General features: G+C 35.1%; 5 protein-coding genes across 6 annotated transcripts; all 5 read right to left on the reverse strand.

Annotated features, from left to right (window-relative positions):
- Nucleotides 1–173: 173 nt before the first annotated feature.
- Nucleotides 174–9,742, reverse strand: LOC126911118 (piggyBac transposable element-derived protein 3-like). The gene is made up of 2 exons (XM_050696312.1): nucleotides 4,545–9,742; nucleotides 174–277 (listed from the first exon to the last, which is right to left on the reverse strand). Exon 1 carries the CDS (start codon nucleotides 6,532–6,534, stop codon nucleotides 5,266–5,268), a length of 1,269 nt encoding a protein of 422 aa, XP_050552269.1. The 5' UTR covers nucleotides 6,535–9,742; the 3' UTR covers nucleotides 174–277; nucleotides 4,545–5,265.
- Nucleotides 7,984–12,480, reverse strand: LOC126911142 (uncharacterized). The gene is made up of 2 exons (XM_050696430.1): nucleotides 12,181–12,480; nucleotides 7,984–8,796 (listed from the first exon to the last, which is right to left on the reverse strand). Exons 1-2 carry the CDS (start codon nucleotides 12,478–12,480, stop codon nucleotides 7,984–7,986), a joined length of 1,113 nt encoding a protein of 370 aa, XP_050552387.1.
- On the reverse strand, nucleotides 11,974–14,503 carry LOC118277419 (piggyBac transposable element-derived protein 3-like; the record flags this gene model as incomplete). The annotated part of the gene is made up of 1 exon (XM_050696431.1): nucleotides 11,974–14,503. A coding segment is annotated over one exon (1,275 nt), but the record flags the coding sequence as incomplete, so codon positions are not given.
- A 60-nt stretch (nucleotides 14,504–14,563) lies between these two features.
- Nucleotides 14,564–16,783, reverse strand: LOC118270336 (zinc finger MYM-type protein 1-like). Its single transcript, XM_050696301.1, has 2 exons — nucleotides 15,017–16,783; nucleotides 14,564–14,833 (listed from the first exon to the last, which is right to left on the reverse strand). The coding sequence occupies exons 1-2, from the start codon at nucleotides 16,503–16,505 to the stop codon at nucleotides 14,628–14,630; spliced, it is 1,695 nt and encodes a 564-aa protein (XP_050552258.1). The 5' UTR covers nucleotides 16,506–16,783; the 3' UTR covers nucleotides 14,564–14,627.
- A 57-nt stretch (nucleotides 16,784–16,840) lies between these two features.
- On the reverse strand, nucleotides 16,841–19,548 carry LOC118271681 (piggyBac transposable element-derived protein 3). 2 transcript variants are annotated; one of them, XR_007705673.1, is made up of 3 exons: nucleotides 19,391–19,548; nucleotides 18,002–19,147; nucleotides 16,841–16,984 (listed from the first exon to the last, which is right to left on the reverse strand). XR_007705673.1 is itself a non-coding variant. In XM_050696323.1 (2 exons), exons 1-2 carry the CDS (start codon nucleotides 19,405–19,407, stop codon nucleotides 18,493–18,495), a joined length of 672 nt encoding a protein of 223 aa, XP_050552280.1. In that variant the 5' UTR covers nucleotides 19,408–19,548; the 3' UTR covers nucleotides 17,591–18,492. The 2 variants fall into 2 exon arrangements, 1 of the variants encoding a protein (XP_050552280.1); XM_050696323.1 differs by lacking the exon at nucleotides 16,841–16,984 and having other exon boundaries at nucleotides 17,591–19,147.
- Nucleotides 19,549–19,756: the final 208 nt, after the last annotated feature.

Raw genomic sequence — 19,756 nt, forward strand, 5'->3', positions numbered from 1 at the left:
AAAACAATCAAAATTAGTTTTTAATGTTCCAGTTATTTTTTCATATAAATTATGAATTTTCGGGTGTTCCGCTTGCATTTCTTTATTTAAATCGGTAAATAATGGTAATACAAAATCTAAAAATTCCAAAAATAATATCGTAGTTGGATCTTGGAGCTTCTGTAATATATGTTCTGCAGCTAAAAGATGATCATTGTTAGAGATTTGATCTATAAAAAATAGTTTTAGAGCAAAGAGTTGTTCCAGCGTGTTTGAGAGGGGTGGAGTATTTTATGTACTTTTAACACGTTCGCGGACACTCGACCGGATTTTGCAATGCTACTTTGACACTTAATTTTTGTATGGAATGCTATAGGCGCACCGTCACTGATAAAAATAATTAATTACATACATAAAGTCACAACTGCTATAGCCTTCGCCTGCTTTAGCCGTTTCATCCCCGGTAAATAGATTATAACTGTATACATTGGACGCACCGGCTATAGCATTGGACTGCTAAAGCAGGGGTGTCACTGATGAACAGTTTGTACTACATAGACAGGACGCACCGGCTATAGCATTGGACTGCTATAACAGAGGTGTCGGGGACGAGAAGTTTGTACTACATAGACAGGACACACCGGCTATAGCATTCGCCTGCTATAGCAGCGATGTCAATGGTTAATAGTTTTTAGTACATAGATAGGACGCGCCGGTTATAGCATTCGACTGCTATAGCAGGGCTGTCACTGGTGTATAGATATTACTATACAAATAGGACACAACGGTTGTAGCCTTCGGCTGCTATAACCGCTGTGTCACTGCGGAAACGTATTTATACTAAATTAAAAGGACGCAGCGGCTACGGCCTTCACCTGCTGTAGCTGATGTGTTACTGGTGAATACTTATATTGGTTTGGTTGGGTCTGGGAAAGTCACAACGAAAAGACAATATTACACTAATTAAATTATTTATTTTTATGGTAAGGAAGCATACATAGCGCCAACAACAAAGTGTTGAAGGTGTGTGTTTAAACATAACAAAAAATCTTAAATTTTTTCTTAATTATTTTAATTAAATCACAGTATATAGACATCTTGTTTAAAACAAGTTGTATACCTACCTATTTCAACACATTTTATTATTTTACTTTTGTGATAGCTCGTTCTTGAGACAAAATAATATAACAAAAAATAAATGAACATACTTCTAACCAGAACATAACATTTCTCCTTATTTTAATTATTATATCTAGAATAAAAACTAGATCAGACTTAAGTTAATCACAGTACTGTCGGTAATCAAATAGTATCATCAATAAAAAAAATAACTTTATGTCAGACTTAAATCTAATCAGACTAAATTAACTTTATACTCTGCATTGCCAAGAATTATAATTAAATTTTTAGTCACAGCACAATAGCATTAATAAAATATAAATATAATAAAAATCGTTACCTAAATATTATAATCTATACTATAATAAATCAGTCAATATTTTCTGCTTGGCAATGCCATTGCTCAAAACATCCAGGACATAAAGGTGGTTTACTGGTGCATCCTTTGCACCGAAAACTTGTTTCCTTTTTAATTTTATTTTTTGCACATAGGCGGCATTTTAAAAAAGCTTTGTTACGTTTGCAGTTTTCTGTTTTTGGTATCGGTTCAGGCCAGTGTGTGTTTAACAGTTGCGAAGACGCGCCTTCTTGGGAACTGCCCTGATTACTATTTGGTAGAGTCATTCCTGAATTATTTGAAGTTCTCGGGTTTGTTGGCTTTCTAGAAGAAATAATGTTGGAGCAAGTCAAGTTGTCAAATCCTAATAAATATCTAATGATATGTTCTCTGAAGCCCAACATAGTTTCTTTTTCGTTGCAATGTTTACGGAATATATAATAGGCATTCCAAAATATGGAAATGTCAAAAATATGGAAAAATACTTTTTTGTACCACCTCACTGTCTTTTTCGGGGTTGAATAGTAGGCCAACATCTGATCTGAAAGGTCTATCCCAGACATATATTTATTGTACATTTCGACCTCCTTTGGCTTGGTTATTTGCTTGCCAAATCTGTTCCGTGTTGTGACCATGCGTGGGTGGTGTTGTGTTGTGATCATGGTCACAATTCGTTTGTCTTTCCAAGCTGAAACGTACACCTTTCCTTTCCTGGTCCATACATGCTCACCTTTCTTAAGTACTTTGCGAATAACATTTTTTGGATTGTCTTTTCTATCTTTCCTTAAAGTGCCTGTAGTATGCGTCATGCAACTTAAAAGTTTGTCGGATAAGGCCACGCTATTATAATAATTGTCCATATAAAGCTCGTGACCCAGGTATAAATAAGGCTGCATCAGATTCAAAACAAGCTTTTCAGTCTTTGATTTTGAACTAGTTTCAGTGTCTATGTCAATACTAGTTTCAGTTTTACCCTGGTAAATTTTAAAATTTAAAATGTAGCCATCACTAGATGTTAGTATGTAAAATTTTACTCCATATTTTGCTTTCTTTGATTTAATATACTGTCTGAAAGACAATCGACCGCGAAATAATAACATAGATTCATCTAGAGAAAGCTGTTTATGTGGCTTGTATAAACTCTGAAAAATAGTAATCATGTGATTAGCGAAGTCTAAGACCTTGTTTATGCCTTTAGCATTCCCTTCGTAAACACACAAGCATCTCAACAACTGTTCAAATCGTCTTCCTGACATACAGTGATTGAATATGGGATGGTAATATAATGGATCACTGAATGTGAATAGTTTTCGAATATTTGGTGTTTCGACATGAGACTGTAAAATACATAAGCCCAGAAATCGCTTCATTTCTCCAATGGAAGTAGGATTAAAAGTTCTTTTTCGGCTGTGTCTTGTGTGTGGTCTATTCATATTGCATAATGCAGCCCCGTACTTGTTAGTGCGTTCAACAAGTTGCTCTATTGTAGACAGAGGGAAAAAACGATTAAATATTTCAATTGGCGACGTATTCGCATCAACATAGAACTGAGGTCCAACAGAGCCGTCGTTAAATTCAAACTCTGGTATAGGAGCAGTGGATGTTTGCCATTCTTCGTCTGTGATACGTGGTGACCTAGGACGATGATGAGATACACTAGGTACGTTTAAAAAAGAAGATGTACTAGGCTGCTGATAATCTAGAGGTGTCATAGGTTGCTGCTGATTGTCAACCACTTGCGATCTTGGAACTTGTTCTGTAGCATCGGTATTTGGATAAGATACTGAACCTTCACTGTCCAGCCAGTCAATCTCTTGTATGAGCGTTTGTGATTCCATTGATCTGGGTGGTGTGGTATCGGAATTAAACGAACACATGTTAATAATGTCTAGTGACTGGATTGCCTTATCTACATTTTCCATATTGACTGGGGGCGATACAGCCATTGAATCTGCTGACTCAACTGAAGCAGGAACACGAACATGAATTCCCAGTTCTTTTAACGTTATTGGGGAATCGACTAAAGGCACTTGTTGTTGTTGAACATGGACGCTCTCACCTTCTAAGGTATGTGGAGTATCTATAGAAAACACCTTATTGTGTTTCGACTTAGGTATTAAATTTAGCTTACCATTATCCTCTTCCGAGTCAGATATGTGAGTTGTGGACGATAAGCTGTCTTCATTGGGTATGTAAGTCGTGTCTGAACCATCACAATCCTTATAGGGATCCTGTTCCGACTCACTTGACAATGATTCGCTATCGCTTGAAGTTTCGGGTTTTTCTGAATCAGCAGACAACTCATCTGTGTCCACATCATTGAATAATTTCATAATTCGTTCATTTTCTTTTTCGCATGGGTAATTTTTTCGTTTATTTCCATTTAGTCCTTGTCTCGACATCTGAAAAGTATAATTTAACACTCAAATATGGTACCTAAACATAATTATATGAATGAAAAAGCAGTGTATCAGTAGTAAATCACCTTTAATAGCAATTAAACCCAGGTTTAATAGCTATCCCACAACCATCACACAAAACATTGTCGTTAAATAAGCTTGATCAACCTTATTTTAGTAGGTCAAAACTATGCACAAATACCTACACCAGAATGTAGAAATTCGTAGAAATATTGTATCATAATGTTTGTTTATATTGTCATTATCATAATATCATTAAATTCCATTGAAATATTTGTCTTATTTAGTCAGAAAAATCAAATAAACTCACCGTTGCGGCACAACAAAAATCACGTGCGAAAAACGTCACAACACTCCGCTCCGCGGGGCACTCGCCGGCCAACACTGAACTGACTGAACCAATCGCCATACAATTCTCGCTGCTATGACCGACGCGTCAGTGTGCGTGCGCACACAAATAGCGACAAGTAGCGACACGTTTGACGGCGTAAAAAGTGATGTTATATGACACCTAGCGATTTGAAACTTTTAGTTTGGGGGCACTTAATATCGAAATATAGGATAACAGTATAGAAAATCGTCTGCTAAAGCCGTTATGCCACTTGAGCGCGCAAAAAAAATACGGCTATAGCCGGCGCGTCACCCTGAGTAAACTACTGATTACTGCTATAACCGTCGCGTCCGCGAACGTGTTAAGTCGCAAAACATTTGGAAGTTTTTAAACTCTGCCACTCTTTTTGGACTAGAAGAAAAGTAATTGTAAATGTCTCTTACAAAATCCTCTATAAAGCGTGGCAATTTGGCACAAGCATATGACGCGCAAAGATGAAACGAATGGCAGGCGCATTTAAGTATAAAAATGTTGGGAATTTAATTTTGCAGCAACGTTACAACAGAATTATTACGTCCCATCATTACGTTTGCCCCATCAGATGCAAAACCTATTAGATTATTTTTAAATGGAATATTATTGCTTCTAAAAAAGTTTACAATGTGTTCAAACAAGGTTGCTGCATTAGCTTCTTCTAATGGAATAAGAGCTAAAAAAGAATCTTTAACCCTTAATTTGGCAGAATTTTTTTTTTACATAAACCGATTTTTTTTTATTGAAATCGGGTTTAAGACGTTTTAAGGCATTACAAAAAAATACGAAAAAATATCTTTACGTTTCAGTTTTCCTGAAAACTCATGTATGACACAGCATACATTGCCAAGTGAATAGAAAACCAAGGGATCAAAGTCGTGTATGCTGGGATATACATTGCCAAGTGCAGTGACTAATGAAATACCGACGGAAGTGAGTCCTAAAACTTATGAAATTTCGACGGGAGTTTATCCAGGAGCAGGAATAGCAAAAAAAATACAAAAGATAATAATAGTATAAACGTTTATTGAACTGAAATGACTAATTTACGCCTTTACATGGTAATCTAATTGACAGTTTCTGGGATTCTTCCCTGTTACGAAACATAGCCGCACTTTGCATTTCATGCACAATACAGTGGTAAGCTTCTGACATAGCTTGCACCTGCCTTGAGTGGTCATTATCATAAAATGACCAATGGCATCGTATCGTAACGATTCCACTGGGTTAGCTGATGGCACACCTTTTCTGGCTTTGTCATTTTTATCAGCACGACCAAATTTTTTCAGGCCTTCGTATATTTCGTACCTAAAATCTTTTAGAGGTATATATTGCTTGCTTGATTGAGCTTGATCCCGCCTATATAAAAGCCAGGCATTATTTATGCATATGTCAAGTATTTGAACAAAAAAACCTATGTACCAACGCCTACTTTTAAATTGTGTTTTATAGAGAGATATAAGCATGTCGGCTAAGTCGACTCCCCCCATATGTTTATTATACTCCTTGACTATTTGGGGACAGTCGACATCGATTTTGCTTTTTGTCTCCTTACAGTATCTTTTCATTTTTTCGACAGGTTCTACGCCTACATATGAACTAATTAGGGTAACAGGTTTGTTATCGTTCCATCTCACTACCGATAATCTATTTTTGTTGCACACTACTTGTGAATAACTTCCTCTAGGCTTCTTTTTCATCTCTTTCTCTGAAGGCAACACTTTTTCTGCTCCTCTAAGTCTATTGTTTCTTATAGTCCCCAAACCAAATATACCGTATTCTTCGCGTAGAATGTAAAACAGCTCAGGGCAGGAAAAAAAATTGTCACAGAAAACAAAAGCCGGTTTGAATTTTATGCTTTGACATAAAGCGATTACAATTCGTCCTCCGAAACCTATAGAAGCTTCCTTATCTGAAAACGTGTAAAATCTGAATGTATCTTCGCCACCATAAAGAAGAAAATCATATACCATGCCTGAGACTCCGGCGCGGACATAATTTTTGAAACCCCACTTGTTGGGTTTGTCCTTCATATATTGACGGCGTTTTCCAGCTTTGGTTCCTTTATACGGAATCATCATCTCGTCTATACTAAACTTCCGTTCATTTTCCTGTGCTAGACAATTTTGTCTTACTTTCTGCACAAATGGCCTCACTTTGTAATATCGGTCGGAATCCTGTATATTATTGTCAACGAAGTGCAAATTGCGACGTATTTGTTGATATCGTTTTAGTGTCATCAAATCTGCTACTAAGTTATACCTGTATCGTAAACTCCAAAAGTCCGTATATGCTGGCATATTCACGACCCCCATTATAATATGTATGGCTAGAAAATCGCGAAGCTCATCTTCCGTCAAACCAAGTGAACGTCCAGTGTTTCCTATTGAGTAAGAATTTGTTTGCTCTACGATATCTGTTAGAATGTCTGGCGAAAAAAATTATAAAAATAATCCATCGCTGATATATCCGGAACATCTGTATAATTGGAGTCTTCTTCTATAATAGCTCTGTGTCGAAAAACGGCTTTTTTCCACTGATAGTTCAAAGTAAACTTTTTCATTAGTCTCAAAGTAATTTAATATTATACTGGTACTAATTTTAAATAAAACAACGTAATTGATTTAATTATTTATTGGTTTCTTTTTATAGTATAATTATACGTTTGTTGTATGTCATGGTCATTCTTATCGAATTTCATTATTTTGCCCTTTAAAATTCTGTTTACCCCTGTACACCAACTGTGTATAATCAACTTGATTGCAAGATTGTTAATAAATTTAATCAACAACTCTTTGTGTTTCATACAGGTTATTATATTATAATCACATGCACAATTAATCATAAACTTATTTTTTTTTATATACTTACATATAATACATTTGATTCTGGGCAATCACGTAAGCATGCTACAATCAAATGATAAATATCTGGCATTAAATTATGTAAATTATTGCGGGGAGAAATAATGATTTTTTTGTATAATCAATTTCATAATTGAAAGATTGCAAATCAACTTCTGATCTACATAAATCACGCATGCAAGTCTTAGGGCGCGTTCACATATAACGACCGTTTTAACAGTTTAATGTTTTAACGAATCCGTCGAGATAGTAATCGAGATAGTATTCACACAGCATTTATAGGATCCTTTTTAACGGATCCGTTGCTACTGGAGGTGATTCAGGGCGAGTTCACATAGAACGTCTATTTTTACAGGATCCTTCTTAACGGATTTGTCGCTACTGGAGATAGTATTCACACAGCATTTACAGGATCCTTTTTAACGGATACGTCGCTACTAGAGATACGCTGCACTTTCGTTCTTTAGTGTTCGTCCACTTTTCTACGAGGATGGACGTTGTCGTGTTGTATTGGTACTATCGTCGTCTGCGTTTGAGGAAGCCCCGGCGTTATTGGATCCATCCATTATTAAGGGAAAGATGTAGAGGTGCTGCTTTTGTGCGTCAGCTAAAAGAAGACGAATCTAAATTTTTTGCTTACTTCCGAATGACGACGTCTACTTTTGACCTTCTTAAACGATTAGAAAAGGATTTAAAAAAGAAAGACACTACCTGGAGAAAAAGCTTGTGCCCTGAAGTAAATCTAGCGATATTTTTAAGATAGGAACTTTAATTTCTGTAATTATTAATTAAAACTTTAAATTACAAAGGCTTACAAAAACAAACACTTATTTTAAAAATTACTTAGATCTGGGAAGTCTGACTCCTGGCTCACTGTAGATTCTACTGATGGCGAACCTTCTACTGCTGGTGTAGAGTCAAGATGATGTGGCCTACTAAAATAACCTTGGGTGTGGTAATCAGGAGTGCTAGAACTTTGTGTCCATGAGAGAAGCAATGTTCTCTCAAGTCAATACCCGCAAATTTGAGAGTTTGCCCCTGAGACTTATTTATTGTCATGGCAAAGCAGACTTTTAGGGGAAACTGTAATCGTTTAAATTCGAACGGGATATCGTTAGGTATTAATGGGATTCGTGGTATAAATACAGTTTCCCCTGTTGCACACCCAGTTAATATAGTGGCTTCCACTATATTGCGATGTAACGCTTTCACTTGCAGTCTCGTACCGTTACAAAGTTTTGGTGGTTTTAAATTTCGCAACAACATAATTGGAGTACCCACGCGCAGAATAAGCTTATGATAAGGCAAACCTGGCGGTTTCAATGAATTTAAAAATTCTACAGGGTAATTAGTAGCGTCATCCGTATTAACTACAGTATCAATCGAAGTATAGACCTTTTCTTCGCCCTCAAACGACATGAGCAGGATATCGTTGATAGCTGCTGCTTGATCGTTCTTTGGAGTAAGTATGGCACGCTCACATAACCATTCAATAGGCTTGTCATGTATATGAATAATGTCTGGATAAACTTTAGACAGCAATTCTTGAACCGTAGTAACAACTGTGCACAATTCTTCCGGGATGGTTAACATGCCATCAAACGATGGAAAATCACCATTACCGATTTTAAGAAGGAGATCTGAAAATCTACCAGCAGACTCATCCCCGCCCAAATGTGCTCTCATATTTTTAGAGAGCTTAAGAATATTAACCTGGGGCCACAAATTAGATCCAGATTCCGTATATATGAGACCGTTTCTATAAACTTCAAACTTAAATGGGAATATTAATCCTGCTGCTATTAGTTCACACAATCCGCCATAAGTAGCATTTTTTGACGTCGCTTTTTTAAGAATGCTGAGATGAGCGCTCAAATCACAGGGTTAGATGTTACTATTATCAAACAGTTTGATGTTATTTTGAGGACATTGTCTTCTGGGTTCGAAATAAACTTGGTTGAATTTAATGAATTTTGTCTTGAAACTAGAAGACATTACTTTAGTCTCTATTCGTGGTACTATATGCCTGCTACTGTACATAAAATATTAGTACACAGTACTGAGGTCATCAAAGCGGCATTGCTTCCAATTGGGCAGCTTTCCGAAGAGGCTCAAGAAGCACGTAACAAAGATTGCCGCAGATTTAGGGAGTACAACACCCGCAAGTGCTCACGTGTTGCTACGAATAGAGACTTGCTCTCCATGTTAATAATAACATCTGACCCTTTGATCAATAGCCTTCGTGAGATTCCCCAAAAAAAGCCGGAAAAAATATGTGCAGAGAGGTATTAAAGTTAATTGTAAGCCCGACCATAGTAGCATCAAGACCGGAAACGTCATCATATTGTCGCACATTGCCACAAAATGATGACGATTCACCAGAAGATTTTGATGATGATTCTGATGATTAGGTTTAGGTTAAGTTAATTTGTATAGTAGGCATTTATTTATTTAATGCAATTTTATTGTTAGTTTATTATTTCTAAATATATTATTTTTGTTTTCATATATATATATTTTGTTTTTTATTACAAAATCATACCAAAAATTATTAATAATACCTCAATATGACTACTTATATATAAAAGCATCGTTAAATATTATAAAATAATATTGTCCACCTAGCATGTTCTACGCGGTACACTGTGGTGGGGGTTGAATGGGGGTTGAATTAATCAAAATCGTATTTAAGCGAACGTCATCATAAAATTCTGATTCGTCATCAGGACTTCTTCATAAAATCTAAGAAGATGTATACAAACTTTCATCCCCTATTTTATCCCCTTAGGGATGGAATTTATCAAAATCCTTTCTTAAATCATATCATCCCAACTATAGTAAAACTAATCCATTTTTTTGAAAATTGGATCAGAGTGTATTCATAGATGTGTGATGGTATCCACATATAAAAAAAAAGAAAAGATATTTTGATTTTGAGTTTTAAAACCGTTCCAATTATGGAACAGTAGGATGATACGAGGCCGTCAGCGCATAAGGGGCCTAAGCTTAACATAGTTAGTATGGAGATAATGAGGTTTGAAATGTTTTATGAATTTAAATTGAATATATAAGAATTATTATACTTGAATTTAGTTTACAGTTGTGTATTATTTATGTATTATGGTACATTCTTTGTGATGAAGTAGATTATTTTGAAAAACAATCACAAATAATTTTTTTTTTGTGGCATAGGCCATTTATGCATTTAGAGTAACTGTATATTTTCTCCTAAATCCAGAAGGTTAGGCCAAAAATAAAACGCAAATGTAACTGAAATCACATTTTTATTTCAAATTAACATTACTTAACACTTTTAATTAAACAGAGTATTACATGGAATTTATATTAGTCATCAATAGGTTCATCATTGAAAATAATATCAACTGCAGTATTTGATGTTTTTAACTCATTGTAAAAACAATGATTTACAGGTGGTATAAAATTTAGTAACTCCATTAAATCTTTCTTTTTTTTATCACTTATGACATGACCATCAGGATATAAAATTTCTAGGTTCTGGATAACATGTGAATTGCGTTTCTTCAGATCAACCTCATCAAAAAGTACATCATTGTTATTAGAGTACTTAAAAAAAAACTTGAATGGATGCATTTTGTGAAACTTAAGCCATTGAATTTTCAGCCATTCGACTTTTCCTTTGCTGACAGAAACTTTTCTGTTTGTTATGTTTCTTTCAAGTGACTGAGTGGAAATAAAAAGATCTTTAGTCATATTAATGATTTTGAATGGTCTTGTTTTTCGGGCAGCCAAAATCACTTGTTTCCAATCTTGAGGTACATAGATGTTTTTAAAAAAACGTTTCTGTTTTTCTACCAGACCGAAATCTTGATCGCAAGTCATATACGAATGGCCACTTACCAAGAATTTGTGGTCAATTTTTATTGTAGTGAACTCAGCATTGGAAACAATGTATTGGCATAGAACAGCCATTTTAATATTGCGGTTCTGGCCGCCACATTGATCTGAGTACATAATCAAATGTTCACACTTTACAATGTTTTTAAGGAAATACATTATGCAAGAACCTATTTCCTGGGGGCCACGAGAAGCTATGCTTTCATCCCACATAAACATATACACATCATTTGTTTTCATATTATGTATACCAAGACAGTATATCCACAGTTGACGTTTATAATAGCATATTCCTGTACTTATAACTGGAGTTGGTAGAGTCTTCATTAAATCAAATGAAATTATACATACACTTTCATCATTCTTATACATTTCTACATCCTTTTTTATACCCTCTCTTGCTGAACTTGCTTTGAGTAGATGCAACTTCTTTTCATTTTTTAATTTCAGTTCATCATTATTGTTGTCACAAACTTTTATTTTTATGTCTAATGAATCACAGTGCTTACAAGAGTCAGTAATAGGGGCATGAAAACTCAAGTTAAATTCTTCATTAAAAACTTTACTAAAAATGAACTTGGAGGCTGGGTTGCAAATTTTGGCTTTATAAAGTCCATATAAAATATTTATGTTTAAATCTGGTGCTAAAAATTTGCGGTTCATTGATTTATGCAATGAATAATGGGACTCATATGAAGGAATAGAGTTGATGAAACTTTTGATTTCATTAATCTTATCAATGGGTGTTTTATTTGCTGGTACCGAATGACCTCGACGATCCAGAGGTGGAGTTGTCTCAGAACTTTTATTTTTAAGTAATCTACTAATGCGACCATCTGAAACACATAGTGTATCTTTAAAGAACTTTTTGCATACTAAAACTTCTTTGGTGTTTTCATGGTTGTATCTACTGTAGTTCCTCGCTTATACAAGTTGCAACGGTTTAGACTTAGAGGTTGTGGCGGGCTTGTCCCAATAAAAAAAAAAAACTAAAACTTCTAGTCCTTTAGAGTCACGTAAGTAGTAATGCCTTGTCATTTGTCTTCTTGAGTTTTCATTACTGGTGTACGTACGAGACTTTGAAACTACTTTGATAAGCGAAAACAAATAAGATGTTTGCAAGTTGAAATTCGCCAAAGCATAGAATTCTTTGAATATCTTAGTTTGTTGGTCACAATTTATTTTTAAGTGACATTTGTTTGGACACGAGCACAATCCTACCTTAGGTGTCTTAGCTGGTACAGTTACCCCCTTGTAGTTGAAATATTCCTCTCCTTTATTACGTTTTGATTTCTTCACATTCCTAGCCCAATTCTCAGTTTTTCTTATTCTCTTCTTTGGTTTCCCTGTGATTCTGTCTTCTTGTAATCTTGAACTTTGAAGTCCCTCTTGTAAAACATCTTCCAAATTGGTTAGAGCTAGCACTATTCTGATCAGCTTCTGACGGACAATATTCTGACCCTGAATCTTGGTAATCAGAACCAAAGAGCGCTGTAACAAAACTTTCATTGAAGTAAACATTTCCACACCAAAATAAACTGAGTAATTATTAATTTTCTAGGTACTTACATAGCATATTAGTTTCCACGTCTTCTGCGCTTTCCAAATCTTCCATAGTGAATAGTTTTATAGATTTTCAATACAATCCACAAGATAAGATGCCGATCTTTGTTCATACAAGTGTCTTAAAACTTTACGCGCGGTATACGGAAAAAAATTTGACATTTCGATGACAGCTGTCAACCTAACCCGCCAAAATAGGGGGTGTTGCCAGGATGCAAAAATGGCCTAAGCTGGTTAGGCCACTTTTACACTGTAACGTAGGCAAAAACAATGCATGCAAAAATAATGTTAACGACGCCATCTTCTAACTAAGGGTGAAACTAGAGATAGGCCGGTTTAACATTAAAATTTATCAAGTTTCGAATGAATTGCAATAGATAAGTACGATTATGAAAAATTGTGGGTTAGGCCACTTTTGAGCTGACGGCCTCTAAATACATACATGTAAGTTATCGCTAGTGGCTTTGGATTTTGTTATGAAATAAGACTATTAGTAGACTTTTCATATAATATAATAAAAACTCAATAGCTTATAATATTTTTTAAATATTAACAAAAGGTACTTTAATATTAAGACATTTTTAAAATTAATGTTGCATTACATAGCAAATGGTTATTATAAATGGAAAAAGAAGCAAAAATCAAAACAACATCTTTTTGTAGGTATGAATTATTTTTCATACAAAATAATATGTTTTATAATATGTTATTTTGTATGAAAAATAATTGAACATTTGCTATGTAATGCAACATTACATTTTATACATTTCATGGTTGTGTTTTTGTGGCACAAACCACACCTAGTTTGTTTATTTTGTTTATCAATTAGATGCCCCGTTCCATCCAGTCTAATGGCGTCAGGTACACGTTTTATCACTGCTAATGATGATCTTGGAGTTGCCGCACTTGAAGTTTTAGACGCAGATGAATTTTTCATAAGAAAGTACGAAGAAACAACATCTCTCGTAAAAGATAGAAGGTCATGTGACGTACCGTTAGATTTTTTTGCTGCTGGCGAAATTTTATAAAGCTGAAAAGCGTTATTCATTGCTACATTTATTGGAAACATGAGCAACTGCCAATACCATCTTTTCAGACGAATCCCGATTCGATAACATCCCACATTTTGATCAAGTCGGTCCACGCCACCCATAAATTTATTATAATTTATGAAGCAACGAGGTTGATCAACGTCCTTCTTCTGTTTGTCACAATAACGTTTTACTTTGCCAATGGGTTCCGAGCCAGACTGAGTAGATGCTACCGTGACAATATTATTGTCATTGTATCTCACAAGAGTGATATTAGATAATACATCGGTGCATTGTTGATGAGATCCTCTACTGGTTTTCTTCATTTCTTTCGGATCCTTGAGCGGTGCCTTTTCTGTTCGGTTAGCTCGTATAGTTCCAGTGCCATCATGACCCAGTTTTTGCAACTCGTCAAGAAGCGGTAAGGATGTAAAAAAATTATCAAAATAAAAACTGTAGTTTCCCTGCGGCAGTTTCGATATCAGATCCAGAACAACTGAGGCACCAACACCAAGTTCAGGATGGGTATTTCCAGTACTTGCTCCCTGATATAATTCGCCATAAATCAAGTAACCGAGTCGAGTACATATTGACCAATTTTTGTATCCAAATCTGATTGGCTTCCCATGGATATGTTGCTTTGTCCCATGTTTTCCGTAATAGGGAATCATGGACTCGTCAATACTCAAATTTTTATCTCCAGGATAATATTTTACCCATCTTGCATTGAGCATGTTCCATAAGGGGCGAACTTTTGCGAACTTATCATCAGGTGCAAGATTATTATTGTCGGCAACATGAAAATAACGCAATAAATCCTCAAAACGATTTCTTGACATTAGACCTGCTACGGTTGGAAAACTGCAGTCTACTTTTTGTTCCCAGTACATTCGATATCTTGATACACTGTTCAGTGGCGTAGCGTGCGTTGGCGGGACCCCGTATAAAAAATTGTTTGGGGGCCCTTATATTGTTTGGGGGTAAAGATTTTTCACAAAAGAAAAAAAATATTGTGAAAAGAAATATTTATTTATCATAACATAATTTAACCATTTTACAAATAAAAATCAAATTTTAAATATTCATTCTCCTTGCCTTTTTTTCGGCAAACTGATTTATTAAATCATTTATGGCTGATGATGATTTTAGTTTTTCTAAAGTTTCTACCTCTATGGACAATAGTGAGAGGTCTGACAGCCGTTCTTGTCCCATCGAAGTTCTTAAGTAATTTTTTATCAGTTTTAATTTTGAAAAACTTCTTTCAGCAGTTGCGGTTGTAACTGGAAGAGTCAAGAATAAAAAGCATGCTGTGATTACCTCGGGAAAACTAGATGCAAGACTATTGAATTTTACTAGCAATAATTCAATGAGTTCTTTGATGGAATAAATTTTTTGAATTTCAGATTTTAAGCATGTTTTTAGAGCCTTTAATTGGTCACAAAGATTAACTGAGATGTCCTTACTGTATTTAACCGACAGTTTTCCGGAAGCGATAAATATCTCTTCGTTTGAAGAAGATAGGAGTTTCTCCGGTTGTAATATTTCGAACATACTACTCAGGTCGCAAAGGCTCTGAAATCTTTCTTTAGTTTGAGAAATTAATATATCTAAACAACAATAGTATACATTGACTTTGAAATAGGATTCCGGGTCGGAAATTCTCTCATCTTGTGATAATTCATCAAAAAAACGCTTCGTTATCTTTCGCCTACTGTTTTTAAAAACAGTTGTTACCCCCCACTCTTTTGCTAAATCTTTGGACTCATTTAGCAAACTATTAAATGAAATCTGATTTCTTAATTGGCACAGTCTATTTAAAAGATTACTTAATAAAATACTAGATTTCTGTAAGTCATTATTTTCATGCTGTAGAGCTTTAGAAATAGGATTAATAATTTCAAATAGTGAAGAAAAAAATGTAACGAGCACTAAGAAATCATAACTCTCCAAAATATTAATTATATTTTTACATTCTTCACGTTCATCTTTTTTATTTGAAATTAAATTTAGTTGGTACAAAGTTTTCATGATTAGTAAAAAATTTTTCTTTACCGCTAATAAAGCGTCGTTCCTAGAAGACCATCTGGTTGGACATACCTTTTTGAGGGTAATCAAATATTTTTCAGATGGATCGTCACTTAGCATAGCCCAGCGTTTTATACTATTGCCAAAAAAAGTATATATTTTTTCTAAATTATCGAAAAAAGTCGATACTTCACGAACGTGTCTCGCAGCATCGTTTAAAACCAAGTTTAAAGCGTGCGCAGCACAATGAACATAATCGGCATTTGGAGCATGCTCTTTTATTAGGGTTTGTAATCCTCCATAAACACCCGACATAACATTTGCTCCATCGTAACCCTGTCCTCTACATTTAGTCAAATCAATTCCATATTCTTTAGTCAAATTTAAAATGTCAGTTTTCAGACCTGCAGCACTGCAATCGGTTACTGCTATAAATCCTAAAAAGGACTCACAGATTTTTATTTCTTTAGGCACATTATCATCATTTTCTGTAACCGAGATATATCGAAAAACTACAGAAAGTTGGTCAATTTTTGACAAGTCTTGTGTTGTATCCAGAATTATTGTCAGAAATGGAGCTTTTTTAATTTCTGAGATAATATTGTTCCTAACGGTGGTACCAAGCAAACTAATAATTTCGTTTTGAATCGTAGGACTTAAATAATTTATTTCGCCTTTCGGTTTTAGAAGAAGTTCTTTTAAAGTTGCATCATAGTTAGATAGCAAACGTAAAATTGCCATAAAATTTCCAGAATTAGAATCATGCCCTCTCAAAGATAGATTACAAGATGCTAAAGTAATTATAACATTAATTATACGATGCAGTACATCTCTCCAGAATGTAATTTTACTATTGATTTCACTTTGCAATAGAGTATCGATGGTATTTCCTTGCAACCAATTATTATAAGAGAGTGAGGCATTCATATGCTGCTGTGACTTTTCATGGTCAAGTATAGTTTGCGTAAAATTGCTTCTAACCGAAACACCGTTAACCCAAGCAGAGGAGTATGATTTGTTTTGACGATCTGCTAATAACCAACAGAAGTGACAGTACGGTTTGTTTAAAACGTTAGAATAACATAACCATGGTCTTACAAGTTTTATGCCTGCCTGATTGAAATATGAATAGTAATAGGCCGAAAAAGGTCGGTTACTTTCTGAATCTTTTGGAAATGGTCCTTGTGGTTTAAATGGACCCAATTTAAAAATTATTTTTCGTTCGCATTCAGATAAATTGTCACCAAAATTTCCTCTATCTGATGAAATTATATTACAATCTTCAAATATATCAGAATCGTTGACTTGGTGTTCTTCAATTTCTGGATGGACATCCGATGAAGTATGTGCTTGGCTTTCTTCTATTTCCGAATGGATATTTGACGAAGAACGTGCTTCAGAAGAATCTAAAAATAAACGAGTATTCGTTAAAAAATAAATACGAATGCTTTGATACTAAACTAAAAAGAGTTATATATAAATAAATAACTTTACTGAGGGTCACAGTTAGAGAGTGTTCAGTTCAGACGCATACAGACTCTACACTGATAAAAAAGCTAACTTGACTCAAGAGCCAAAATCTTGAACCAAGAAACTCATTTGGAAGAAAATGAGTTTCTTGAATGAAGAGAATAAATTCTTGAGTCAAGAAATTGTTCTTGATTCAAGTAAATTTTTCTTGTCTCAAGAATTTATTCTCTTGATTCAAGAAACTCATTTTCTTCCAAATGAGTTTCTCGGTTCAAGATTTTGGCTCTTGAGTCAAGTTAGTTTTTTTATCAGTGTACGCGGATTGTGCTCGTATTAGTAGATACAAAATCACCTGCGGCCCGTCCGTGCGTTACATTACACCTGCGTGCTATTTGAACGCAGCGCCTAGTGTAGTGGCCATACGAAACGAGAACAACCCGAAAGCGAGTCTGCACATCTGAAGTTCTCAACACGCAATTTACGATACGATACAGACTGATAGACAAACAACAAAACAAATTGATCCTATAGATAAGTTAGAGTTTTGGTTTTTTTTTGTTTCGTGGCACGGAACCCTAAAAACAAAATTCACCCTTCGCTACAGGTAAATAATAAACCAACCACGCGTATCTGACCACGCAGATCCACATTAGCGTCGTGTAAAATAGTACTTGTGTAAATTAGTAAGTACTTCGGTTTTTCGAAGAACTAATTTTACAATTAGACATTTATTTTTAGACCTCATCCGTTTTAAGATTTTTGCCAAACCAATTTCATGTAAAAGTTTAATTAGTAAGGAGTCTCCAATATCTTTTTTAGATTTTTGGAACAGTAGTTGTGAAAATCGAGGGGGGGAGACCACTTTTTGTGACGGACAGATTGACAGACCGAAATTAAAAGATTTCCTTGTTTATCACTACGGACCCCGAATAAATGGGTTGAGTAGTACTTACCTTTCCAATCTAAATCACTCACAGTATCTTGTCTCTGAAAAAATGAAGAAATTTTGGGCACTTTTTTTATAACCTCTTCCCTTTTCCGTTTACTTTTTCTTTTCTCAGCACCGCTGGGATAATCTCTTTTCCTTTCACTCATTTCTCTTACAAATCGCTACTAATATTGTTAAACCAGAAGAACAATATTGTTTGTACTGAATTACAATGTAATGCACAATTACATAAAACGCGTGAATAAACACTGCACTGCACTCCGTGGTTTAACATCCAATGTAGAGTATGTACGTACACGTATATCGCGATATCGACTTTATTATTGAGGGATTCCCCGCTGAGTTGCAGATGAAGTAAGTAAAACGGGGAAGTCCCGCAGCCCGCCATAACGTTGTAGAGTGTTGCCAACTTTTGAACGCACGCTTAAGGCGGGATAAAAAGTAATTGCTTTATAGAATTTTGTCATTTGTAAAATAAAATAAATTAGGAAGTTTTTATTTCTTTTTCCTTACACACTTTGGGGCCCCCGTGGCCCGGGGGCCCCGTATAATTGATACGGCAGATACGGCGGTAGCTACGCCCCTGACACTGTTGTACCCAGATAGCAACAAAATAGCAATAAAATGTTTAATATCCGTCGTACTAACCCGAAATCCATGTTTACCCTTCTGGATTGCATTTTTTTCAGTTTCAGAGCGTAGCAATTCGAACACTTCTTCATCAAAAAATAATTCGAAAAATTGAATGGGGTTTTCGAGGTGTTCCAAGAAATCAGGCTCACTGCACTCTTTCTCAGGCTTTTCTGAAATGTCTACAAACCTCCATTTTCTAGTGACTTCAGCACGTCGTTTTTTTGGCGGTGGCTGAGTCTCTGATGAAGCTGATGATGTGCTAGGTACGGGGTCCTCTCTTTGTGCGACTTCAACGCGTTCATTTACTATTCTTGACTCAGCTTGAGACGATCTGGTGACCCGGAGTTCAGCTTCTGCGAGTAACTGATGCTTTGACAAATTATTTATACTAACAAACTCTTCGTCACCACTGTCTTCGTCGCTATTTTGCCAATTATCAGGAGGTGTAATGAAAAACTCTGCCTCAAACACATCGTCATCTTGTTCCAACTGCGATATTATCTCATTCAAAGTCAATCTGCAATAAATAACATCATAACAATAAGAGAATTTTGGTAATTTAGCAAAACATATTCATACATTTTACATGGGGGTATGTCCCTACTGTTCCACTAATTGAACGGTACAGAAAATACACTTTTATTCACACACTAATTTTTTTTTTCTGTTTTCATGTGATATTTTGAAATCGCAACAATATTACGCGTATATAAATAACAAACAGTCAATAGTACTTATATAAAATCACATAATTACTTACTTTTTTCGATTCGCCATAATTCTCACCAAAAATTGTTCACAGAAATAAGTTTTGCTGATTATAAAAAGCGCGCGAAGCAAAATGACAACTACTCAACTGACAGCTAGAGATGTCAGTAATACCAACATAAAAACATTAATTATTGGACCGAGTTTTATATATTTAGATAGGGGTTTCCGAGATTAATTAAGTACCATTATTAAATAAATGTGGATATAGGACATACGTGCCTGCTACCAGGGTGAAACACAGCTGTCAACATTTGCCGTTGGGTGGTAGAGGTTGTAAATGAAAGGTTTAAAAGAGATTTAAAATTATTTAGCACAATGTTATTTTAATACAGCCTCAAAAAGTTTAATGAAAGAT

Source organism: Spodoptera frugiperda, chromosome 10 (genome assembly GCF_023101765.2).
Source record: "Spodoptera frugiperda isolate SF20-4 chromosome 10, AGI-APGP_CSIRO_Sfru_2.0, whole genome shotgun sequence".
Taxonomy (NCBI): Eukaryota; Metazoa; Arthropoda; class Insecta; order Lepidoptera; family Noctuidae; genus Spodoptera; species Spodoptera frugiperda.